The sequence below is a fragment of the Marmota flaviventris genome, chromosome 7 (assembly GCF_047511675.1).
Source record: "Marmota flaviventris isolate mMarFla1 chromosome 7, mMarFla1.hap1, whole genome shotgun sequence".
In the NCBI taxonomy this organism is placed as follows: Eukaryota; Metazoa; Chordata; class Mammalia; order Rodentia; family Sciuridae; genus Marmota; species Marmota flaviventris.
The window spans coordinates 89502451-89527930 of NC_092504.1; the positions used below are offsets into that span (position 1 = coordinate 89502451).

The 25480-nt window shown below is 39.6% G+C and overlaps 2 protein-coding genes across 5 annotated transcripts in view; one reads left to right on the forward strand and one right to left on the reverse strand.

The window, feature by feature from the left end:
- Positions 1-25480, reverse strand: part of Rpl34 (ribosomal protein L34) — a 535705-nt gene that overhangs the window by 455509 nt on the left and 54716 nt on the right. The window lies entirely within an intron of this gene.
- The window catches only part of Lef1 (lymphoid enhancer binding factor 1), a 115294-nt gene that overhangs the window by 62536 nt on the left and 27278 nt on the right, over positions 1-25480 (forward strand). For all 4 annotated transcript variants that reach the window (XM_027935450.2, XM_027935449.3, XM_027935452.3 and 1 more), the window contains exons 4-6: positions 16011-16143; positions 21752-21842; positions 23486-23569. In XM_027935450.2, the coding sequence (XP_027791251.1) occupies positions 16011-16143; positions 21752-21842; positions 23486-23569 (308 nt within the window). The remainder of the gene's footprint in view (positions 1-16010; positions 16144-21751; positions 21843-23485; positions 23570-25480) is intronic.

A 25480-nucleotide genomic window follows, 5' to 3' on the forward strand; every position in this document is an offset into this window, starting at 1 on the left:
CCTAAATATCAACTAGTTTTTTAAAAATTGAAAGGACAGAGGGGCTCAACAAGTTAACACATTTGGTTGTGAAAACAACTAAATTATTAATAAGCAGAGGAAAATGTCACATCATGTTAAATGAAAGAAAATATGTATATCGATTTATGGCATATCACATTTACAGATTGAAGCTGGATTATATAGAGTGGGTGGAAAAAATGAATTCCTATAAATTCTTTTCATAGACACATTCAAATTCTGGTGAAAAAGGTTGAATTATTTTTTAACAATTAGCAATTATAGTCAAGGTTGGCAAGATTATCTTGAGCATAGTCATTAGTTGGAAAAGTTGGAAACCTGAAGAAAGACCATTATTAGCATAAACTGGAGCATTAAGGAGAAAGTAAAAAACAGGCACATAGATTCACCCCTTAAAACGATGATTTTTTTTTGTTGTTGTTTTATGGATGGGGTTTACTCAGTATGGAAGAAGAATAGCTTACGGTCTTTCCTGCATCAGTTTGGTTTGGGAACGGTAAGACTTCTGCATAACTTATTACTATTCGTTGGCTTGTTCAAATGATACTGCGTAACCATCTGTTAGAAAAACACAGACGATGAAGGCGTTTTAGGAGGAAGGAGGCTTGTGGAAGTTCTTGCTGGTCTGGGTATTCCGTTGCATGTGTATACCACAACTTGTTGATCCATTAGCTCAGTTGACACCTGTCACATCTGCCTCTGAAGCCTGTGGCTGGCTCCAGCTCAACTCCGGGACCTGCATAGTGAGAGGGGCTCTAGGGCCCTGCCAGAAATTGGGCTGCATCATAATTTGGTGAAAAGAAGACAAAATTGAGTTCTCATGTTGTTACTCTGATTTTGGATGTTTTGAATTTCGTGTTCTTCTCTGAAATACCTTAATTAGTACGTTCTTACTGAAGGATGGTGAAATTCAGATGAGACAAGGAGTATAAAAACACTTTGTAAACTAATGTAAATGTGGGGTTTTTGTTATGGTTCAGTTCTGGTTTTCTTCCCAAAATATCAGTCTTTCCTTGGGGTGGCTTCCTCATAGCTAGTGAAAGCTGCCAACAATGTGTTACCTTGAAACAAAGTACTTAGAGAAGACCAGGAACCCCGATTCCTGGAAGATGGCAGGACAATTCCTCCACAGTTGCTGTATAAAAGTCTTGAGGCTTAGACCCTGAAAATCAGTGCCCTCCACTCGTGGGATGTGAGGCTAGATTTCCTGTACCTCTGCAACTCACTCCGGTGGCTACCATCTGTCTCTTCCCTGGTCACAGGCTTATCCAACTGCTTGGATAACGCAAGGCAGGTAGGAAGAAATCTGATTAGTAATATTTCTATTTTTTTTTTTTTTGTACCAGCGATTGAACCCAGGGGTACTCAACCACTGAGGCACATCCCCAATCCTTTCTTGTATTTTATTTAGAGAAAGGGCATTGCTCAGTTGCTGAGGCTGGCTTTGAACTCTCCATCCTCCTGCCTCAGCCTTCCGAGCCAATGGGATTACTGGCATGGGCCACTTCGTCCGGCCTGATTACTAATATTTTAAATGATGTTTTAAATTCTGCTTACATCTACTCTGTAAACGTTTATGATGTTATTTCAGATTACCAGTGCTCACGGGCCACCAAACTATTACCCACCATCAGCAGTGCATTATTGAGCCGTCTGAAAAATGATTTTTAAAAATTTAATTGACTAATAAGTCATTTCTGGCCATAGGCAGTTTTTTCTTTTGCTTCCCTGACTTTCTCCTTCGGAAGTCACTTCTAGATGTAGTGTCAGAAAGATAGCATGCTAGTGTTCAGAACTTTAGAACCCTTGGGATCTCGGGGTCACTGGAGCTGAAAAGGGCCCTTAAGGGCATACTCAGTCCCACACTATGTCATTTGTTGGTGGCAGTGATCCAGCGCTCTTGGGTCACAAAAGCCAAGTTTTCACACAGGGTCTTGCCTGCCCATTCTTCTCACTTGCCTGTACCTTTTTGCTGCCTACGGATGTGGATCATTTCAGTGTTTCTTGGCCCTCAGTATTTATATTTTTTCTCACTTTCTGGATAAGCTTACGTGACCAATCATCCACTGACCTACTTCCATTCAAACACCACTGAAATTCAGATAGAGCAGCTGATACATATTAGGGAAGTAAATTGAAATGTCCCTTCAAGAATTAGGGTGGACAATATTGTAGCATAAGAAAAATATTAATTTGGGGTATTGGGGATTGAACCCAGGGGTGTTGTACCATTGAGATACATCCTGAGTCTGTTTTGTTTTCATTTTGCAACAGGGTTTTGTTAAGTCGCTGAGGCTGGCCTTGCACTTTTGATCCTCCTGTCTCGGCCTCCTGAGTTGCTGAGATTATAGGCGTGTACCACTGCGTCCAGTGGAAAAACATTCTTACTTGAAGGGATCTCAGTAAGAAAGCAGAGATTTCTTCTAGGCAGCAAGTCAATAGTGAAGCACAGGGATTCAGAGGACTCTTTGAGGTCATTATAACTGTTTCATCAGATTTCAGTTACATTCATTTGGTGTTCACTGAAGTCATACATGTTGACTCTGGTAAAAATACTCCCAATGGAGTAAGTAAACTTAATGACTTTTGTCATTCCAAAGTGGAATTAACATTGTATTTACACAGTGTCTTACCGTTTGCTTAGGGTGTTTCCATGCATGATCTTATTTGATCCTTACACAAACTTAGCCAGGGAAATGCTCACCCCTCTTAGTGAAGAATCTGAAACAGAAAGGGTAAGTCATTTACCCAGTGCACATAGCAAGTAGCAGGCGGGACCCAGGCCCTTAGACTTGAAATCCAGAATGCTATTATTTTCTTAAGAACCAGGCTTCTCTTGCTGCATTGGTTGAGAAACCCAGGAAGAGCATTGTTGGAGTAAAGTGTCTGGAGAACTAACATTCTTGAATTGGCCCTTGGATCTTTTATTCTTTTTTCCAGAATCCAAAATTGGCGTTAAAAAAAATCCCTAAACCAATTTTCATATTCCATAGAATGAACTGATTATGTTTCTGGAGGGAATGTGTGTGGAACAACAGAGAATCTTTCTCTTTTTTCATATTTATCCCCATGCCAGGGTCTTGCCTATGGCCTGGACAGCTGCCCTCTGATATACTGCCCCATGTTGAAAGTGGCATTCATCCATTCTTCAACGCACATGTGAAACTGTCTCGATTGTTAGTTTTTCTGTGTAAAAATCATTTCTTAGGGATAACTTTCTAAAATCATCCCATCAAGTATTTTACACTTTTTGTGTGCATTAACTATTTTTTTTTTTTTTTGAGACGTTAAAAAAAAAACAAGGAAGAAAAAGCCCATAAATCTGCAGATCTCTTCTCATTGCTGTGAGTTGAGCTCCTTCCACCCAGTGACTCAAACCTACTGCTGTTTAGGCCCATCAGCAAGGAACCAGGCAAAATAATTACTGACTGGTGGCCGCACATCCCTCAGTGTCAGCAGGAAGTGGGTCATGAATCAGGTCATTCTAGATCATGCAAAATGACCATCTTTGAAATTTCTCATTCTGAAATGGTTTCAGATAAAAATCAAGTTTATGGCTCTGTTGCTTGTCAAAGAGAAATAAGAAAGGGAGAAAAAGAGTATTTCCCTAGTAATTTAGGAAGGGACTCTGTATTTGCCAGTGGTGTGCTGTTACATGTTTAACAACCAAACAGCTTTGGGGAGAAGGGACTTTTCACATTTGCCAATTTCCATGGTGTAAATAATCCCACCATGACCAATCTCAAGCTACCAACCCATAATAATAGGCTCTCAAAGTACCTGAAAATCTTGCAATCAACTCTCAAGCTAGAACAAGCCAGCTCCAACACATTATGGTAATTTCAGGGTCATGTAGATTGCTTTTGGGAAAGATATGTAGGTCAGGCCTTCAGTATCTGCCTGGAGTTCATCAGCGCATTCCCATGAAGAAGGATGGAAATGCAAAGTAAAATTCAGGAAGGAAATTTCCCACTACAATAAATGATGCAAAATGTAGTTTATCTTTGATTTTTGTATTCACGTAAGTGTTCCTTTCACTAGCAAAGAATAATATTGTCATCTTTGCTACTATAACTTTCCACAGGATATAGAAAGTTTCTCTTTCATAATACATAAAGAGAATTGAAAGTCTTTTGAAAAGATTTTATATTTTGCTTCCTCTTTTTGTACCATTGAAACAAATGTTTTCAAGGAACGTTTTCTAGCTTGACTTATTTCGGCATTTAAAATGGATCAAAATGTGCAAAATTATGTTGAACCTGATTTATGTAATCTGCTTTGTCATTTTAAGTTTTCAACCTCAATTTCCAACTCATTTCAGGACTTTGTTTTTTAAATCCAAAACAAAAGGTTCTTTTTCCTTGACTCATATAAATATGTCCTGCGGATAGTGATGTCTTACAGCACTGTTTTCACTTGAGATAAGCTTTGCTTTTTCTTTCCAAACAACATATGGAATGGAAAAGATGGTTGCTACCAAGGATGAGTTCATCAGTAACTTGTGATTTTAAAATACCAATACACACAATATGTGTGTATTGGTATTTTAAAATCGAGCTGACAAGTTGAAGAAATTATATATAACTGCTCTACAACATACCACTTATTCATAAGGGTGATTCTAACCTGTTATAAAACACTGATATCATTTAGTAATTTTTTTCACAACATAAAATGAATATTTTTGAGTTTCATTACTGCTTATTATATAAATATTTAGTTTTAAACTTACTGACTTGGCCCTCGGAATGCGTTATTGAAACTCAACTTGGAGTGCCAGTTCTCCCACTTTTTTGATTTTAAGTTTCTTTATCCATAGTTTTCTTTTCCATAAAAGGAATCGTTGTATAAAAGGTCATATACTGGAGGGAAGTGATATTGGTCAAAATTATACATGACATATTTTGTGCATGTACGAATATGTAACAACAACTCCAATCATTATGTATGCCTGTAATATACCAATAAAAAATCCGAGGGGAAAAGGGTTATATACCTACTTTTTATTTTAATCAATTTGGAGTTCAGGAGAGAAAGGGAGCAGTCCTACTCATAAATTTTTAAACTTTAAGAAGAATTTTCTGAGAGGTATAAAATTCAAGTCACAAATCCATGATGTTTATAATTTAAAATTTTCTCATAGCTACACCAAAAAAGTAAAGACGGGCTGGGGCTGGGGCTGTAGCTCAGTGGTAGAGCGCTTGCCTAGCACGTGTGAGGCCCTGGGTTCAATCTCAGCACCACAGAAAGATAAATAAATAAAATAAAGGTATTGTGTCCATCTACAACTAAAAAAATAAATAAATAAAAATAAAAAAGTAAAGACAAATAGGTAACATTAGTTTTAATAGTAATTTTATTTCATATACTATATCAAAATATGATCTCAACATTTAACCAGTATAAAACATATTGAAATATTTTACATTCTTTTCATACTGTTTGAAATCCAGTGTTTTGCACCTACAGCACATCCGAATCTGGACTATCGACATTAAGGGCTCAAGCTGCCATATGGGACAATGCAAGTCTATAGAAGAGCTATACGGGGTGTGTGTGTGTGTGTGTGTGTATGTAAATGTCACATTTATACATTGATGCAAAATAATTTGAGTTTCCCATGAACTTCAGCTCACAATTATTTATACTTTTAGCTCTAATCTTACTGATAAGGGTTGAACCCCAAATAGTTTATTTGTTGTATTTTTCCTTTTCAATTTCTGAAAGGCTCTTCAGCAACTCCTTCAGCAAAATGAGGACCCTCAAAGACTTGATGTTACTCTTTTCTCTTACTGGAACACCTAGTTTTAAGCAAAGAATATTTTACACATAACAGCACTTGTTAAAATCAGAAAGGCTTAGCGGAACAAAATTGGCATGTAAGCATTCCCAGTACTGTTCTGTAAATGCTTCACATCGATCTTAAAATTTAATTTTATTTAAACTAAAATAGGCAAATGCTTTTCACAGTTACTTCACGTCAAGGAGGAAGGGTCCCTTTCAATACGAAATAATTAGGTGTAAGTCTGTTGGCTTCACCTCCATGGAATTTCGCACCATCTCTCTGCAGTCTGAGCATATAAACATGAACCGGCACTCCCCATCTGGGTAGCTGTGGGACTTCCCTGACCTTGACCCTCTGCAGACTTCAGCTAGCTCTCCCACCCCGGGGGATCTTAAGTCCATCTCTCAAGCCCCAAACATTCTTCCTTTCCTGCTGTACATTGTTAGTGCTTTAAGATACCTTCCACCTCTGAAACTGGGTAATAGAGAGGAGTGACTGTGGTGGCTGCAGGATGACCCTGTCTCAAGTGTGACATCCCTGGACAGTGGAGTCACCCTACCCCACTTTTAAACCTGTATTCAGACCGGCACCACAGGATTGATGGCTGCTGAACTTCAGACTTTGCTCCAACTCCTCTCCCATCTCCAAGCAGTGCCCTTCCTCTCTGGTTCTAGAGCCTCTGGAGTTGCCTCCAGTTCCGTTCTTTCCTGATGCCTCATCATAAAGCCTTATCTCTGGACTATAGAAGAAACTGGTCTGCTGCCCCTGTTCTGGGCACTCTTGTGACAGACAAAGAAGGCACTTGCCCCTGACTCCTCACCCACCTTCACACCCACTGATCTACACAAATACTGCTTTCACCAACTGACTGAAGTGGATCTTACATAAGTTACGCAGTGATTGGTAAAAGCTCTGCCCTTTTGGAACAGGGCAGCAGTTCTTTCCTAGGGATCATGGACCACTAAGTGCTCTGTCCTCCCCAGTACACACCGTAGCCCCTCAAGCCAGTGCATTGATGTGCGATTGTGTTTGTGTACCTATACACAGCTTTCTCAGATTTTCAGTGTCTGTAATCCAGAAAGTGTTGTGACCCTTTGGACTCTGCCTGCTGTCACTTCTACTGTAAAATGCGTACACATCTGTGCCTGGTGGAGCCCCTGTGCTCCTCAGCTCCAGCCCAGGCAGGCCTCTCTCCTGCTTATTGCCTTCTCGGAACCTGGCAAGCCTTTCTCTCACCAATATACCCTCCCTTATTCCACCTCCATTAGGCGCTGCATCACCTTACTTGTAACATTTTACCACTGGGGGTGTGCAGTACCTCACAGATCTGTTTTGGTTCATTTTTTGGCTTGTTTATCTTGACCGACTCCAGTTCCTTCTCTTAGTTTTCAAAGACAGTCTTTAACATGAAAAACAAATGGAGTGCATAGGGATTAGGGGTGTGTTGAAGGTGTTTTGAAATCAGTCCTATGATAAGAATTGCAACTTTACACCATTAGGTGTCTTTTTTTTTTTTTTTTTTTTCTTTTCCTCTATTCTTTCCTCAGCTTCTGACCTTGACCCAATCTCTGTACTTAGAGTCCAGTTACTGAAAACAGTGGGTTCCCTTTTGGTTCCCAGAGGAATTGTTCCCCATTGTTATCATTTCTTTTCAGAAGTTCACCATGTAAAGCTCAAGTGTTCAGAATTACACAGATCTGTAGCTGATCCATGTTCTCCCTTTGACAGTCCAGCCTAGGTAACCTTGGTAAAAACAATCTTTCTGAGCCCCAGTTTCTTTATTTGAAAATGGGGAAATAAATTTGGTCACAGATTTGTCGTTCATTGTTTCTAGAATAGTCGATATTCAGCAAATGTCCCTCCTTTGTCTTTTTCACTCTCCCTTCACGTCTTGGTCCTCTCTCTTGCTCTAATTATCGTCCCTTGGTTTATTTCCCTTCTCGCATCTTTATCTCATAGAACACTTGGGGCATTATTATTAGTGACTAACAAATGGTAAAGCAATTATAGAACTCTTTAGTTACCCAAAAAGGCCAGATAATTAAGTTAAAATAAAGCTTAAGGTTCTCATGATTTTTAATAGAATAATTGTACTTAAAATAATTATTATCTGAAAACTTTTCTAAAAAGGCAAGTGATTATCCAAACTTTGAATTATTGATTGTTAATGTTGAAAAGCAAACTCTTTCAAAATTTTCTTCAAAATAAGTTTACTTTGCTCCTCATCTCCACTGAATGATTGCCCTCTGAAGTTTCTTAAGCCCTGCCCCTGAGGTTTTGTGGACCTTTGCTTCCACATGATTCTCCCTGGTCTCCCTGATGTGGGAGGAGGAAAGGGCACAGTGTGCTAAATTTGGGGTCCTTCCCTCTGAACTGAAGCTCTGTTGGGTGTGAGTCTGCACACAGGATGTTACAGCCTTGGAGAAAGAAAAGACAACACAAAACGAGCCAGACTCAGAACCTTATAGGGCAATCAGAATAATAAATCTTACCCGCAGAGGAGTCTTTGGTGATAACTTTTTGTCAAGGAGAGAAAAAAATGGGCGAGTGAAATGTCTTATCTTTGTTTTATCAGATGAGAGTAGCCTTGCAGTATCATGAGCCCCTCCCTCTGCCTCCCCTACTCTCACCTTTGACAGAGGAAAATGGATCATTAGGTGGGCCTGGCGCAGTCACACGAGCCCTTCAAAAGCAGAGAGCTTTCTCTCCTGACATAGAAGAGGAAGTCAGAGGTTCCCATTGCAGGAAAATTTGACAGGCCACTGATGGCTTAAGGTGGAAGGGACTGCTTGTCATGTAATGTGGGTGCCCCCCACCCAACAGCCAGCAACAAAATGGAAACAAACACAGGAACGGAACCCAACCAGCCAGGACCTGGATTTGGGCCTTGTGACAGGTACGCCGAGCAGGGAGCTGGTCACACTGTGCCAGAATCCTGCCCAGTTGAAGCTGTCAATGAACTGGGATGCGTTAAGCTCCTAAATTTGCAGTGAGTTTTTCATGCAGCAAAAGAAAATGCCATCACTCCCTACTTTTAATATAAGGCTATGAATTCTTTTAAAAGCAGCTGGCTTCCTAGTGTTAAAACTTATTCAGACAATGAGTCATAAGAGATAGGTATTGAATGTCTCTGCTTTGCCAGGACCTGTATTAGATGCTGGGGACAAGTCACCAAGTTAAAATCTCCATCCAGTGAGAGAAAACAGATGCACAAATAGCAACAAGACGATATGGTAAATGCATAAAGAGTCCTGGCCTGGGGCCTGTAAGGACAGAGAAGGTTATGGCTGACTTTACCTTAGGGAACTGAAGTAAGGCGTCTTAGTGCCAACGGGTACAAATCCACATTTCCAGCTATTGAATGTCAAGAATACATTTGAAAAAAATATTCAACATTGCACAAAAGAATATAACTCTATGATTCTGTACTAAGCTAAATGAACCAAGGTTTTAAAACACTTTAATTATCATGTAAATGGATGTAGTATATATGCTTATTTTTACTTATCTTTAAGGTTTATCTTCATTTATACATTCGGTGTCCTAGCAAATAAGAGCAAAAAGAAATGATAGATTACTGCATCATGCAACCATTCTGTATCTGTAACCCATACATCTGTTTCTCTCCGAAGTCAACTTAAAAAATTCTTTTCACTTATTTGGCTGGGACCATCCATAATCAACAGCTATTTTATATATTATTACTTTGCTATAAGGGAGCAGTTCTCAAAGTGTGGTTTAGACCCCTAAGTTCCAGAGGGTCCCTAACTCAATGTGTGTCTTAGAGATGAGTGATGTTAAATGATTAGAGTATAATAATTCATCTGCAGGCCCTCTTTCCCCGGTCTCCTTTATCCATTTTGTCAGTATTTATTGAGCACATATTATATGGCAAGACCTGAGTTACGTGTTTTATTTGTATTACTCATTAATATTAATTCTCATTTTAATCCTGTGAGTATTCTATCCATGTGACAAATGAAGAAACTAAGGTCCTAAAAAAGTAAGTGGATTATGTAAGGTTAGCAACTAAGTAGCATTTGGATGTTTAGGATTTGAACTCTTGGCCTTGGTGTTATGTATTTGAGTATTCAACTTTTTATTATTGGTGGTGTCTTTGACTTGACAGCCAGAGGATACCAGAACTGTGTATTTGGTGGACTTGGGTTCACAACCTGTCTCTGCTACTTAACATCCTATGTAAACCTACATAAATTACTTAACCAGTCAGAACCTCTGTGTTCTCTATAAAACAAAACTCACAATGTTTAACTTAGGGGTGGTTTCATGATTAGCTGATGTAATGTGTAGAATCATCGCCTTGTAGAGAACTAAGAAGAGTGGGCACTCTGTGGTTTCTTGTTTGAAAGCTGTTCTCCAGCAGTCTGTTTGGAGTCCTGCTGGTGACATCAGTCTTCTCCAAGTGGTCAGTTGTTTCCGTCTAGCTATTTCATTATAGTTGAGTCCATGACAGGCCACACTTAGCTGGCACGATGGTTTGGAACAGAGGTGGAGAGAGAAGCTAGGGACCACAGTGTGGACAGTACGAGAGGGGCCTTGGTGTCAAACCAACACAAGCACAGCCCATCTGCCCACTAATGATTACTTCGCTCTGTGTTCAAAGGGCCTCAGCCTCCTCATCTATAAACATGGGGTAGTAATACCCACTGTGTGAAGGCGGGCCAGAGCTCATATGAAAGCACTCCTGTGATGACTGGCACTTACCAGGTGTCCAGTCAATATTAATTCCTTCCCCTGTGACTGGTCCTTCCCCTCCTAGGAGGACATGGTATTTGTAAGTTGCTGTTGAAGGTCTGTAGACCATCCCTTTGCTCCGGAGTCGGGCCCTGTGAATGTTGGAACCTTTAGAGCCCAAGGCTTCCTCATTACCTGGAAATACCTGCAGCATCCTACCCAGGGGTGCTCTCAGACTTGAAAGCCATGTAACACCTGAACCAGGTGTTCATATTTGGTGGATGGGAATAAATATTTCCAGTACTGAATGTTATTTTTGAGGTTAGTGGATGCGAATGTAAGGACATCCTTTTGGATAATGTAATTCTGCCCTTCTGTGTGAGAAGGCTTCAGAAGGGTTCTCAGAAGAGAAGGGAAAGGGACATTACATGGCTTTATTTTATGAAGACCAGACATCTTCATATTTTAATAAAAAGCAAAATGCTATCATAATGGTTGAGGCCAGATGAAATTCCTCATCTCAGTTAGTGGGCAGAGTGTTAAATTCCCATGTATTCGGTTACTCCCAAGAGCACCATTGATAAAATGCACAGCCAATTGAAATGGAACTTGAGACCTTTATGCACAGCCAGATCCCGTGCTGTGGATTTAGTTCAAGTCTGGAGATGCAGTGGGGACTGGCTGTCAGGTCAGCAGGCTTCTCCCCCAGGTCTTCTATTTACCAGCAGGCCCACGGCCTTAGCCAGGAGGGAGCTGAACCACTTCAGTCCTTCCCAGAACCACATCCTCAGAAGCTGACAACTTTCACGATACTTTGAGATCCTGCCAGTGGTGAGTGGGTCATTTCTGGGAACGCGGCTTTGGGGATAGCTCTCAGGATCCCTAAGTGGCACCCACTTCGTGTCCACAGGAGGTGTGGGTTTTATTGGCTGTGATGCCAAGGAGGTTCTTACCTGCAGGGACCAGCCTGGGTGGCAGCCAACCAAGCTCCTTGGAATGTTTTCTAGTCCCGGAGAAGAAGGCGGCTGTTGAGTCTCTACAGTTCTGACCACTTATACTGAGGTGCGTCTTTGTCTGATGTGATTCCTGTGCCCGTGACAGAGACCACACACTTTCATAGATGTCACATACTATCAGGTATGGCCCAGATGGTCAACTCAGTGTCCAAGATTTTACAAACTTGGCTCTTCAAGGAGGCTGCATGGTGTGTTGGTAATGAAATTCGGCTCTAGAGGCAGACTTTGTGCATTTGAATTCTGGCTCTGCCACTCCTGAGCAGCACACCCTTAGGAAAGTTATTCAGCTTCTCTGCGCCTCATCTGGAAAAGGAGGATGACAGTAGTACCTGCCTAGAAGGCAGCTGTAAAGATAAAATGTTTAGCATACAGTAAGCGCTTGGTCAGTATTCGTTGTTGTAATTATTGGGTGGTACATGGGTGCGATGGCCTAATGGCGAGTCTGTCAAGTTTGGGAAGGGATTTCAGTCATCCTACTAAATAGCCATGTGTGAGTGCTGAGAGAGTTGTCTTCCAGAGTGTGTTCTTTATATTTTATCTCCTTTCTGTCCTTTATATTTTCAATACCTGTTCTTTTCATCTGAACCTCCTTTGCTTATCCACCAGTCCCCTGCCCAGGAGCAAAGGATATGCAGTTAAAATCGGGCAACCACAGTTATCAGCCCAGCTCAGCCACTTGCTGCCATGTGAGCATAAACAGGTTACTGAACCTCCTAGAGCAGAAGTGGAGAATTTGGGATGACACAAAGCTGCTGACTGTCTCATAAAGGTGGAGTGATCATGCATTCTATTCACCTGGCATAATGAAAGAAATTGGAAATACTTGGTGATTCTCCACTGGAAAGAAAGACTGACCTATGAGTGAAAAAGAATCCAAGCAACTTTTACTGGTTTTCTCTCCACCCTCCCTTCGAGGATAGTGGGAAAAGCACCTGCTTAGGATGTGTGTGTTGGGTACCCAGCCCAGAGCAAGAACTAAAAAGATTGAATTTCTCTACTGCTGGATTCCAGTGCGTTGGGCAACCCGAGGGCTCTGTTCCTGTGATACTTGCAGCACCCTACTTTACGGGAGTTGGGTAGTGAGTGTGCACTCTGACAAGTGCTGTCAGTTGTCCTGGCTTGACAACTCATTCCCTGGTGACCTCTCTTTCTCACCTTTCCATCTTACAGAATATGGAGCTTGGACTAAAAGAGCTTTAGGTTTCTTACAGCCTTACCATGATACAAAGATGTGGAATTAGACCCACTCTGTCTTTCCCATCACCCAGTTCATTTTCTTCACAATACTTGATGCTTTCTGTTCAGTTTTTATTTGTTTTGTTTTATTTTTTTACCCACCCCCTGCTGCCTGTCCCTACTTTTGGGCCCCTAGAAAGTAAGCTGCATGAGAAGGGGACCTTGTTTGGACTATTTTAGTTGCTTAATAAATATACGCATGCACATATAGACATGTAAGACTGCATTATAATGTAGTTAAATACATTTGTCTACAGAGATTTAGGGAGTGGGTTGATTATTCTTCTCTATTCCCCACCTGAAAATATAACATATTCTTATTTGGAGATTTAAAGAATTGAATTAAGAATGGTTGTACTGTCTGTCTTAAAACTGAACCAAAGTAGCAGACCCAGAGTTCTCACCTGTGTGTACATGTATTATCAAAGGACAGTTTTAACTCCTAAAATCAGAGCAAGCCCACAAGCTTAGGGCTGAGGACAGTTGACCATAATGGCACCGTGCCAAGTATCTGCAGCGTAGGTTGGAATCCACTTTGTTCCGTCTATATACATGGTAGAAATGGTCGGCAGGAGGCAAAATATAACCCTTAGAATTCTGCTCACACATATTACTGAGATTTCATATTACTCTTATTATTTGGCCACAAAAATGGGCGTAATCCTTGTTGGCTTTAACATACCTACTAGTATTGCTTTCGCTATCCATCTTGCAAAATATAAGACAAGGCCAGAGCTTAAATTAAAATCCTCAGCTTCTTATCTCCTTCCCACAGGAAAGCAAATCTGTGTTGAAAACCGTAAAATTAAGAAGAGAGCAAGGATAGCATAATTTAGCAAAAATTCATGGCACCAGATTCTGAGCTATATGACTGGAGGGACAGGTCAGACATTAAGAAGATGCTGCCTGCTAATGCAGGTTCCTTAAGGTGGTGCTCTGGAAACAGGAAAGGCATGCAAAAAAATACATACATCTTTCCAGAAGATTTCTGCAGTGCTTACTACGACCACCCTAAAAAAATATCTTTGTGAATTGTTTGGCAATTATTACCTCCCTTAAGACTTTCAGATGAGTCAAAGTGGTTATTCTGAACTGCAGTTGAAATGTATTCATTTTAGCATTTGGGTGTTGAGAATTTTTTTCTTCATTTGCAAAAGGGTTTATAATAATATCCTCATATCCCCACTCCCACCCTTCACCTACCTCCTCTAGCATTCTAAATTCCTTGTATTTAAGAGGCTCATTCTGTATATTTGGCAAACTACATCATTAACACTTGAAAAGCATTAAAAGGTCTTTTTAAACCTTTATATTCATAGATGTTTGTGTGCTGAGGTGTGTAGAGAAAAACTGTGTGGCTTTGATAATGGTGCTCTATTTAATAAATGCCAGTGGCTATATAAGCTATGCAGGTTTTGCCATTAGACAGAAGCTGATAATTATAGAGAAAATCTAGTATGGAAATTATACCACTGTCCAAAAACATGCAATTTTTTTTTCCCCTTTACCTCCCCCCACCCAAGTTTCTTTTGGACTGAGGTTGTAATGATAGGGTGTAAAGAGAATTAAGTATTGCTAGGATGATTGTTCCTAATTTTCCTGAGGGTACTTCTTTTCCACTGGAACCACATACTTTTTACATCCAATTTAAAAAAAACAAACAAACAAAAAACCACCAAATTCAAAATGAGTGTGCACCTTCAGTGCAGCCACCATACGCAGGTGTGCTTGGGTCTTTTAACCTTCTGGTATACACCTATGTCATGGGCAATTCACGTTGTGTGCATTTCATGTTCTTCCTCAGTTTCTTTTTTTTTTAAACATGAATATTCGCTTTTGAAGAAACTGATTTCACATATGTCTTAAGTCTATAGTACAGTAAAATCTCTGTAATTCAAACTAATCATGGTGAAGGCATGCCTGAACTAGTGAAATCATTATATTCGATTCCTCTTAAATCCGCATTACTCATTACAGCAGTGTTTCTAAGTGGAGACTGTTCCTGAGACAGCTTTAATTAGTAGATGGGTTTAAAGTCAGGGCCATTGTGCACGTGTTTATAACTTGCTGCTTCCTTTCTTTGGGGGGGAGGGTGGAGTTTCTCTTCTTTATTGTTTTTGAAGTTGATACATAAATTTGTATGTATTTATCCTGTAGAACATGATGTTTTGACTATTACATTGTGGAATGGAAATATAGCTAATGTGTAAATTAGCTCACCAAGTTATTTTTATGGTGAGAACACTTAACATCCACTCTCAGCATTTTTCAAGAGTGTACTATATTGTCATTAACTAGAGTTTCACTGAAATGATCCCCTAGTTAGGTTATAGGTGCTTAAGTCTTGTTTACATTATTGATTTACTTAGTTCTTTCTTGGAGGATGGAGGGCTTCAACTTTGTCTGCAGACAGAACAGTCATAGATTCAAAATTGATGGAGTCCTAAGAGATAATCTGAACCTTGAACATGTGTTATTGCTGTATAGTTTTGGGATTCCAAATTAAATTTTAAAATTTGTAAAGCACAAGATCTGTAAAGTATGTTAAAATATAAAATGTCACCAACTTAAAAATGTATTTTCAAATTATATATTATTTAAATAAGGAGGAGTTTATCATTACTTTTGAAAACTAGAGAAACAGAAGATAAACTGAGTAGAGGCTGAAGCGTGATGCACAGTGATGTCTGACAGAGCTGTAAGATGTGAAAAAATGGTGTCACGTGGTTCTTAAAGATACACAACTACAGAATTATGAATTTATAAATCTATATCTGTTGAGTTATTTAAAATTTTTCCCTTAGGATTGGCAACATTTATTCATTTATATGTTCATGAGAATTTTTTATTGCATGCTTTTTTCCTGTCAGACATATGTAATCAATAAAGAGCTTATAAAACATTTATAACTTTTGTTCCATTAACTCTTTATTGACCTTAACCTGGGGATATAATCCAAAAGGGAGGATAAATATGTATATACAGGGTTTCATGTGATAGGGAATCATAATGATCCACCTCAGTCTCTAAGGACCCCTCTAAGCGGGTAACAGTCTCAAGGTGGGATAGTTATGTATTCCAGGAGTGTTTAACATGGAAAACTGCAAAGAATCAAAGAGGTGACTTCAGTCAAGGTCTGCAGATGATTCTTGGGTTATACTGATGACTGGTTACTGTAATTGTGTGACATTTCCTTTGGGAGAGGAGATACGAGTTGGACATCCATATTAACGGTTGACCTTGTGGTTATTTTGCAGTCAAATAAAGTGCCCGTGGTGCAGCCGTCCCATGCGGTCCACCCGCTCACCCCCCTCATCACTTACAGCGACGAGCACTTTTCTCCAGGATCACACCCGTCACACATCCCATCAGATGTCAGCTCCAAACAAGGTGAGAGCCCAGGCCTGCCCAGCCTCTTTGCTAATTGAGGAGTCAAAATTGCCTGAGTCTCAGTGGCCCTTTGCTCCAGGTCACTGGGTGGACCAAAGTACATTTGTAGAGAATAAGAATAATTTATTGGTCAGCAAGAATTTGTTGTTGCTTCTTTAATTTTTCAGTGTTAAGAAACAAGAAACACTTACTTAGTAAGGTGATTTTCCAGGTGACAGCTGTGAAAATCTGAGAGTCACAATATAAACCAGTATGTCACACAAACAGGCTATATGCTCAGTCATTATTTCAGCATGTCCCCCACCACCTTATCTTAGGGGTTATGTTCTAATTCTCCTCTGGGTGCCTTATACAGTGGATCACACTGAGCTGCAGAGTTAATGCCTTTTACATCACAGCTGAGCACTTATTACAAACTATGGCTGAAACTTTTGCAATTTGAGGCAGGATAACAAAATTAGTGCAGATTTCTTTTTTCTTCTTCAGAATATCTTGGACAGAAGGTTAGTTCTTACTTAGATCACAGTAACCTCATGGTATGATTATTTTGTTTTCCCTTAAGTGCAGAACTTTCACCTTTTCACTTGAAAGGGTTACTTTGTGGCTTTGTCTGAATTGTCAGCGTAACTTTTCTTTCCTTAAAAACTTATTTTTTTACTTAAATATGTAAAATAAGGGTTATTTGAACACAGACACTGCAGTACCGTGATGGTAGAGCATGATGGTAGATAGCTTCTAAGTGAATAATTGGGTTAGTACAGCATGGTTATGGGACACAGGGACGATTTATATCCCAGGCAGGGACAGTGGGAGAGTACAAAATTTCATCCTGGTGCACAGAACAGTGCTTAATTTAAAACCCATAACATTGTTTATTTCTGGAATTTCCTACTTAATATTTTTAGACTTTGGTTGACCATGAGTAACTGAAACCATAGAAGAGGAAACTGTGGCTGGGGGGTTGGGGGGATTACTATACAAGGTGTTGATGGTGATTTTTATTAAAAAGTAGAAAAGGGGAAAATTGGAAGATTTTCACTTCAAATATTTTTCTGAGCCTCTTGTGAATTCATTATTCAGCTATATTCCTATTATGTTTTATCCTTTCTGTGTACCAGCACTAGCTTATAATCATAAATAAATCATCTATGGAAAGTCAAAGCAGCTGTATTCTGTTTGGCTCCCATACCAAACTCTGCTTCTGCTGCAGTTTCAGAAAAACAGACACGTTATAAGAGGTCTAAAAAATCAAAATGTCCAATTTTTACCCAGTGTGTACAGGTATGGTTGCGAGTGGGACTGAGCTGTGTTCTCCAGACCTTCTGGTCCCATTGTCTCAGGGCCAGCCTCGGGATGGCTTCGCTCTCAGGATAGCCTGTACCTCTTTCTGAGAGCACACGCACAGTTGGACTTCAGCAGGGTATTTGAAGGTTCAAAATAAGCCCTTTAAAACCACTTGAAAACAGAATATGAAGGGGTAAAATTTTTCTCCACCTGCATTTCACCTGTGTGTCTGCCCAGGCTCTGCCCTGTTGTGGGCAACAACATTCAAAATGTGTAAAAAAGTATTCAGAAGCCAGTTGTCCTTTTTACCACTATTACTGTATCTAGATGAAACTCTTCACTTTCAGTTTCTCTGTCCTTAGACCACAACACTTAGTTGAAGACTTGTTACTGTTGCACTTGAACTCCAGTAAAGAGCCCAGCTACCAAAATCACCTGTATGGATATTTCTAGGTCTGCCTGTTCCAATTTTCCTTCCCAGTCCTTTCTCCACCCTGCTTCCTTTTATTAACAGCTTCCAAGAATACAAACCTTCAAAAAGACAGGCCTGTGGGTCTATAGTGAGGAGGAGAATTAAGGGACTTTAGAAGGAAGGCTGACTTTGAGAGGGAAGATCAGTAATATGATCTTGGTCATGGTGAGTTGAAGTGTCTTTGAGATGTCTTTGGGGAGACTTGACACAGGCAGGCAAATTTAAACATGTGGGTCACAACCTCAGGCCAGGGACTGAGTTGGAACATATATCTAGGAAGCATAAATATGTGGAGGACAGACCTAGATACAAAAGCCTCAACTAAGAACTAGCAAAAAGAATCTCACAGTGTGTTTTATTTCACTGTATTTATTTATTTAACAATTAAATAGTGCTTACTATGTCCTAGGTCCTGTTCAAAGCACTTTGAAACATTAACTTATTTAAGAGAATAACACGTCATGGTTTATTAGTTTTTCTCTCGAGAATTCTAAGACAGTTCACTTTTTTAAAAAAGACAGGTTTATGACTGGCTACTAATTACATTTATATTTTTCTCTTCTGTTTTCATCTCAACTGCCCTCCTATCTTGTTCTGCCTAATTGTAATTTATATCATTGCTTCTTAAACTTTTTTTTCCCTTAACAAACTGCAGACCTACAGAGAATGGACCAGAAGTTCTCTGCGTAGTTTCTTTAGTCTTTGTTGTTTGAAAAATGTTGTGATTTTATTTTTCTTCCTTACACTCTTCGTTTTTATTTTAATATGAAGATCCTGTTTTTAATTACATGTCTGTCCTGGGCTTCATGTACCTCATCATCATGTACCTCTGGGGATGTAAACTCTGGTTTGGGAAGCACTCATTTACATGATATTGAGTTTATATAATCCCATTTGGGTATTTTTATTGCCAAAAAAATAAGCTCAGTAGGCCTCTTGGTTTCTTTCTTTCCTGCTGCCTCCCTTTTGGGTCTATTGTGTAGTTCGGCTGGTTAGAACATGATGGTACTGAGGCCCAGAGTTGCTGATCTCTTTGTTCAGAGTAGGCAAATCAACTTTTATCTAAGGGGGACTGGGGAACCCTAAAGAGTAGCATGTCCTTATTCTTACCCTAGGCAGAGTTATTCAGTAAATATAAATGGTTTGTCTTTGATACCCATTCTCATTTGTAAAAAAATAAAATAAGTTCAGTTTCATTTCCTATTGGAGACCACATTAGTTTCTGCCCTTTTCTCCTCCTCTCCCTCCCTCCCTTTGTGTATATGTAGGAAAGGGAAAGAAAGTTCATACCACTTATTTGTCTAACTCGTAGTCAAGTATAGTTGAAATGTTAAAAGGAAAGAGCTTTTTACAAAATACTGCTTATATCTTTGTGTTATCCATTTTATCCTTATATATAACAATAGTCACATAGCATTTATACTTGTGCTGGGCACTGTGCTACAGGACCTGTGTTAATGCATTTATCCTTTACAACAACCTCTCTACTATTATCATTTGAGTATTCAAAAACAAATAACTTCCTCAACACATGTAGCCAGTGACTGACATATCTACACAGTCTGACTCCAGAATTATTTTATTTACATTTATATAGAAGTTACTTATAAAAGTTTAAAAATCTTTAAGGCTCTGCTGAGTGTATCCTTCAACACACATAGTGAGTGTTCCGTGAATACTAGTTGAGCAAATGACAGGAACTATATCTTCGATTGCAGGGCAGTTGGAGGAGGGGCATAAGGCATACAGTTGTAGGAATCTTTTAGGAATAGGATCTTAGTGGGACCACAAGCCATTTAGAAGACCCAGGTTTATTTATGAGCTAAGCCACATCATGTACCTACTTATAAAAGTTGAGAAGATTTCCTGGCAGTGGGACATTTGAAAGATGAGTATGATTTCAATAGACAGGGTCAACTTACCATATGAGAGACCTAAAATGCTGCAGGTGCTACATAAAGAGTGGTTCATTCCTCCTTCCTTCCAGCAGCAAACCAAATCCAACTAGTTTGTATTTCTGTTCTGCTGAATCATTTTTGCACAGAACCCAAGCAGAGTTGGAGTATAGACTCATGTGGAGACCCAAGTGATTGCAAGCAGCTTACCTCTTCGCGTCCTTGTGACAGTCAGAAGCCCAGCACAACACCTACTTTATATGAACCCAAACATGAACAGTGGCTTAGCCCCCTAAGACCTTAATTCTACTGCAAAATAATAGTGTTGAAGTATATCATTTATGACTTCAAGCATTGATTTCCAAGTTACTGTAATAAAATACTCAGATTCCAACTAAGTTTCTAATGTTCTATTGAGTTGGTCTAGCTGTTGTTTTTTCTTTTGTTTTTTCAAACCTGAGCAGTCTCCCTGCAGAGGTTTAGGGATTTCTGCATCTCAGAATGAGGAAAGCAGCAAGTGAAAAAACTTCCCCAATGATCCTGAGGCATCATGAAGCACCACAGCAGGCTCTTTTAGAACCACCCTGCCACCCCAAACTTCCCAGACTTAAAGAAAGAAATGTCAGGGTACAAAATGTGGGGTCCACTGGGATCAAAAGGATCAGTATTTCTAGCAAAAATATATTGTTTATAAAAGGGAGATTTGAGATAACACTTGTAGAAACATCAAAACGTGAGCTGATCTCATGTAAGCACTCTGTTGAGAGAAATGAAGACCTTTCTCCTCCCTACCTACTTTCTGTAAGAATGGAGAGATAGTTTGTTCTAACTTCAAAGTCAAATTAACATAAACTTTGAAGGCGGCACTTCTTAAGTCATTGCCATATATTCAAGGCCTTCAGTTTCTTTCAAGATCCAAATGAAATTCATAGGCATCCTAAGTAGTAAAAAAAAAAAGAATATTTAAAGAGCATCTTCATGCTGTTCACCTGATTTTACGTATCAGCCAGTATATTTACAGTTGCCTGGTGTTGAAGCTTGAAATACATGTTTATACTATGAACATGACCTTTTAAAGCTATGATTAGCTGTGTGAAGCAACTTAAATGGCTCTCTTCAGAATCACTGCACCCAAATATATTAAACTTTACATTTTACATTTTATGCATTTGTCTTGTCCTGTCTGAATTTTTTCTTTTTTTCTGTACCTAAGGTCAGGTACAAACAAAGGGATGTCATTTGGGACCAGGATTAGGTGTAATTGTTAGGTGGTTTGCACAGCCCTAGGACAGTGCACTCCAGGGAGTGTGAGTGTGAGAAACAGTTTGGTGGCACTCTCCTTTTCTGTGGAATACAACTAATCCAGAACAGCCTGACCTTGGAGCGCAGAGGACTCAACTTGATGAAGAGCTTAGAGGGAGCTGAAGTGGCAGACAGAGACCAAATGAATCATATCAAGTGTGACCATTATGGGACTGAAGATGATTCCTAATTAATCTCTGATCCTCTGAGGTATCACATTCCCCAAATCTGTGTGTCCATAAGGGAACCAGTGAAAATATGAAAGTGGCAATTTACCTAATCCTTGAGCCCATGGCAGGCCATCTACTTGTGAAGGGCGTCATTTTCCATTCTACACAAAAACAATTGCCTGCCATTTTCTTAAGCAAAGTGAAATAATGAGGGCAAAATAAATTATTTAAAAGTCTCTTTGGATGACTGCTTTCCTGGCAGCACATTTATTCCTTTAGGAATTCAAGACATACTGAATCTGGAGAAATGTTGAAATCTGGAGAAAAGTTCAGAAGCTGACTTGCATTCATTGGCTCTGATTAATAAATGCTGTTTCTAGATTATAAGTATTAATGGCATAAAACTTCTTAATGCTTTCTATTGCTCTTCTGGTCACATGTGCCGTGAGTCTGAAAATGACACCTCTGTGTTGTCCTGTTCCCAGGCATGTCCAGACACCCGCCAGCTCCTGACATCCCCACCTTCTACCCGCTGTCTCCGGGCGGTGTTGGCCAGATCACCCCACCTCTTGGCTGGTAAGATCCTCCCTGCAACCTTCAGCCAGACTTTGAACACATCTTCTCCCACTTTTCATTCACAGAAATTAGCTTTGTGAATGGGAACATTTGTGGAGTTGAGGAAATTTACAACAAGCAAGGTGCTAACTTTATTTCATTTCAATTTAAAAGATTAAAAAACGTGCAGACTTTGAAAGGAATTGAATCGGCTTGCTAATATGTGTAGAAAATGACTGTGTAGCAATTGCTTTGAAGCTTACAGTTTTATGGATTCAATTTGTGGCTTTGGGCATTTGTTATGCCTATATAAAGTTAGTTCTTAAGTGTGGCTTTCTAGTTTTTTTTTTTTTTCTTAATGAACAGCTTGTCTTTTTGAAACATGAATTTAGACACCGAGTATCCACCTTTGGCAAGTGGCACTAAGTAGAGAGAAATTCAACAAAATAAAAACATCTTTTGAATGTTAATAAAATAAACATCCAATTTCAGTTCAGAGGAACAAGACCTAAATTGGGGGCTTTTATTTTGTTTAGATTCCAAATACTAATGCTCTTTCTTTTGTGGTATTTATTTCTTAAAACATTCTTACCGCTCCCTTCAGATGTTTTACACCGTAAAGGTAAAGGGAAATGTATTGAGGGAAGAAAGGTGTGTGACATCGACTATCTTGATGACTTTCTCCTTAGCACACAGCTTTCCCTCCCGTCCCAAGCCCTCTCAGCCTTCCCTCCGCCCTCCGTGGGAACAGTGCTGCAGCTCCAACAGAGGTTTCTCTCCTTTCTCCATCAGCCTGCTGTCACCACAACCATGTCCTATGGCCTCTGTCTCCCTGCCTGGACACGCTGACATTCTCTCTTCTTTACCAAGAGAGGGCCACCCTGCCAAGGAAGTGTCAGCTTACTTGCTCTCGCCCTTCCTCCCTATCTCTCTTTAGTATTGAACCTTTTGGTCAATAACTCCTTCTCATTGATGATACGTATGCTTCTAAGCCTAGATCAGCTGTTCCGAACTTAGCTACTTAGGGCAATAATCCTGTGCCAAGTGGCATCACTGGCAGCTGGAAATAAAGACTATGTAAATGAAAAGTGTGAGATTCAGGAAGAACACAGGGACAGATGGACTTCTTAGGGTGGAGCAAAATATTTTGATGATCTTTTATTTCTTGACTTTAACACAGGTATTTAAAGGGGAAACGGTGCAGTGTTTCTGGAATGTTTATTCACTTTTATTAAAATAAAAAAATATGATGTCCTCCTTTATTCCCTTCTTTGGAATTCTCAAAGATTCTGATAAAAAAAATCATTAAACTGCTTCTCTGAAGGAATTTTTTTTATTTCACCATTCTCTGGGTCATGTTATATTCAATAAGCATTTATTAAGTTCCTACTTTGTTCCAAGCATTAACCGGGCTGGGAGAGGGGAAGTGATAAAAGGATAATTGACTGGCTGGTTTGCAGTTGAGGAAGGGAGACTTCTTCTCTTCAGGGCAAAGGGTGCTTTGATTGGGTGGAGGGCAAGGAAGGGGAAGCATCCGAAGAAATCCAGTGGTTTGTAATCCTCCCACAAGACTCATTTGAGTACTCCCTCCTCCCCTCACCAAACGTTCCTGCTGGTTGGTAACTGGTTTTTTGTCATTGACGGGCTCCTTTCTTCGACCTCAGGCAAGGTCAGCCTGTATACCCGGTCTCGGGTGGATTCAGGCAGCCCTACCCGTCCTCACTGTCAGTGGACACTTCCATGTCCAGGTAGGTGGAGGTGGAGGCCAGTCGCTCTTCTCGTGCTTGCATCCTGTGCCCTGCTTGCCTCTGGGTCGCCGGGTAGGAGGGTGCGTGTCTGTGCAGTGTGCCTGGCTCCCACACTAGGAGTCTGAGCCACCCAAGGTAGGAGCCACAGGCCGTGCCCAACAGGACCAGCCACACTGGGGAATACTGCCCGCTAAAGAGTTCATGGCCACCTGCCTGAGATGAGAAATGTCCCCAGAGTGGACATGAAAAGAGCCTATTTGATTCAAAATATGCTGGGGGTGGGGTAAGGGAGGAGGACAAAAACTAGTTTGGTCTAAGTTTTATTTGCTTCCTTTGAGGAGAATTGTATCCATTTAATATGGTGGTGTTCGAAAATGCCCCGATAACCCAAGAAGAGCCTTCCTGGACCAAGGCTGTTGGGACAGACAGGACAGTGCTCCCAGGCTGTCCAGCCATCCAGGGTGTGCGTCCTAGTGTGTGAATCAGGCCCTGAGTGGACATGTTAGTGCAAGCAAAGCTCTGTGAGATCTGCCGTGCCACACTTGAGGCTGCTCTGTGTAATGCTTTTGCTTCTGGAAAGGATGGCTTCTGTGCCCTGTGCTTGATGTACACACCTGTGGTGTATCATCTGTGTGTTCCACGTGGCTTTTTCAAGGGAGCTAGCATTATCATGCTGGAAGCCAAACTGTTAACTGGTTGTGAATCTGTCTGGCTTTTTTATTTTTAATTTTTTTTTGTATGGGTACGAAATTTGCAGTTTCTTTGGTAAATTTCAGCTTTAAATATATGTGTGTGGGTGTTATATGTATACATATTTCATATGTATGTATACATGTATATATATTAATCAGTGAATTATAAATTTAGCTGGCTGGTCTGGGGGAATGGAGTTAATATTTCTCCCCCTAAAGTACATTTTTACATTTTTTAACACTATTTGATGACAGGGTTTTCTTACAGGCAAATAACCAGTATTGTATATTTTTGTAAAAAGTACAGATATTGGTCAAATATTTGCAATTTTATCATGCCTCCTTAATATTTAAAAAAATTATTTTTGGAATACCGCATATTCAAGCAGAGTTCCTTTTTTCTTTTCCAGATGAAGAATTAATTTTACCAGCTACAATGAAAGACCTGAGAACGTTGTTTTTATGGAATCTAATGTGTACTTTAAAACAGTTTGGAAAGTAAAAAAATCCTAAAACATCCAAATTTATTCAAAGTGCTTGCTCAGAGTACTTTATTTTATTTTTCTTGCATGGCAGTTTCCCTCCTTTGTGTTGGATGATGGTGATTACTTTAAGACTTTTTTTTTTTTTAATGCCATGAAAATGTACTCAGGAAAAAGCCTTTACAGGTGTAGTTTTTACCGTGATACAGAACTGTGTCCTTACTTTTAATTAAATTCTTTCCCTTAATATTTTTCAGTTTTCAATAAAGTTAGATCTCCCAAATATAATTTAATTTCTGCGTAGAAGATAATTTTGGATGATAGTAATGGAAACCTTATTAAATAGGGTACAGAAAAAAGTTTTCCTGTCCCTTTTTACAGTTGTGTCCTCTGATAGTAATATGAGAAACTCTTCATGTGATGATTTGCTTAAGAGTGTAGGCAGAGATTTTTTAAAAATGTGATGTATTTAGCTTAATTTAAATGGCATTTTAAAATTAAATCTTAATAAAGTGTCATATTTCTAATAATTTCTGTTACTGAAATTCTTATTTGAAATGGGAAAAACAAACAGTAGCATGAATTGGACATAACTTTCGAATGTTCATATGTGAATACCCAGCCAGCATAGCTCCACATCATCATGTACAACCACGAGAATGGGAAGTTATTCTCCATGTATGTATGATGTGTCAAAAATACATTCTATTGTCATGTATAACTAAAAAAGAACAAAT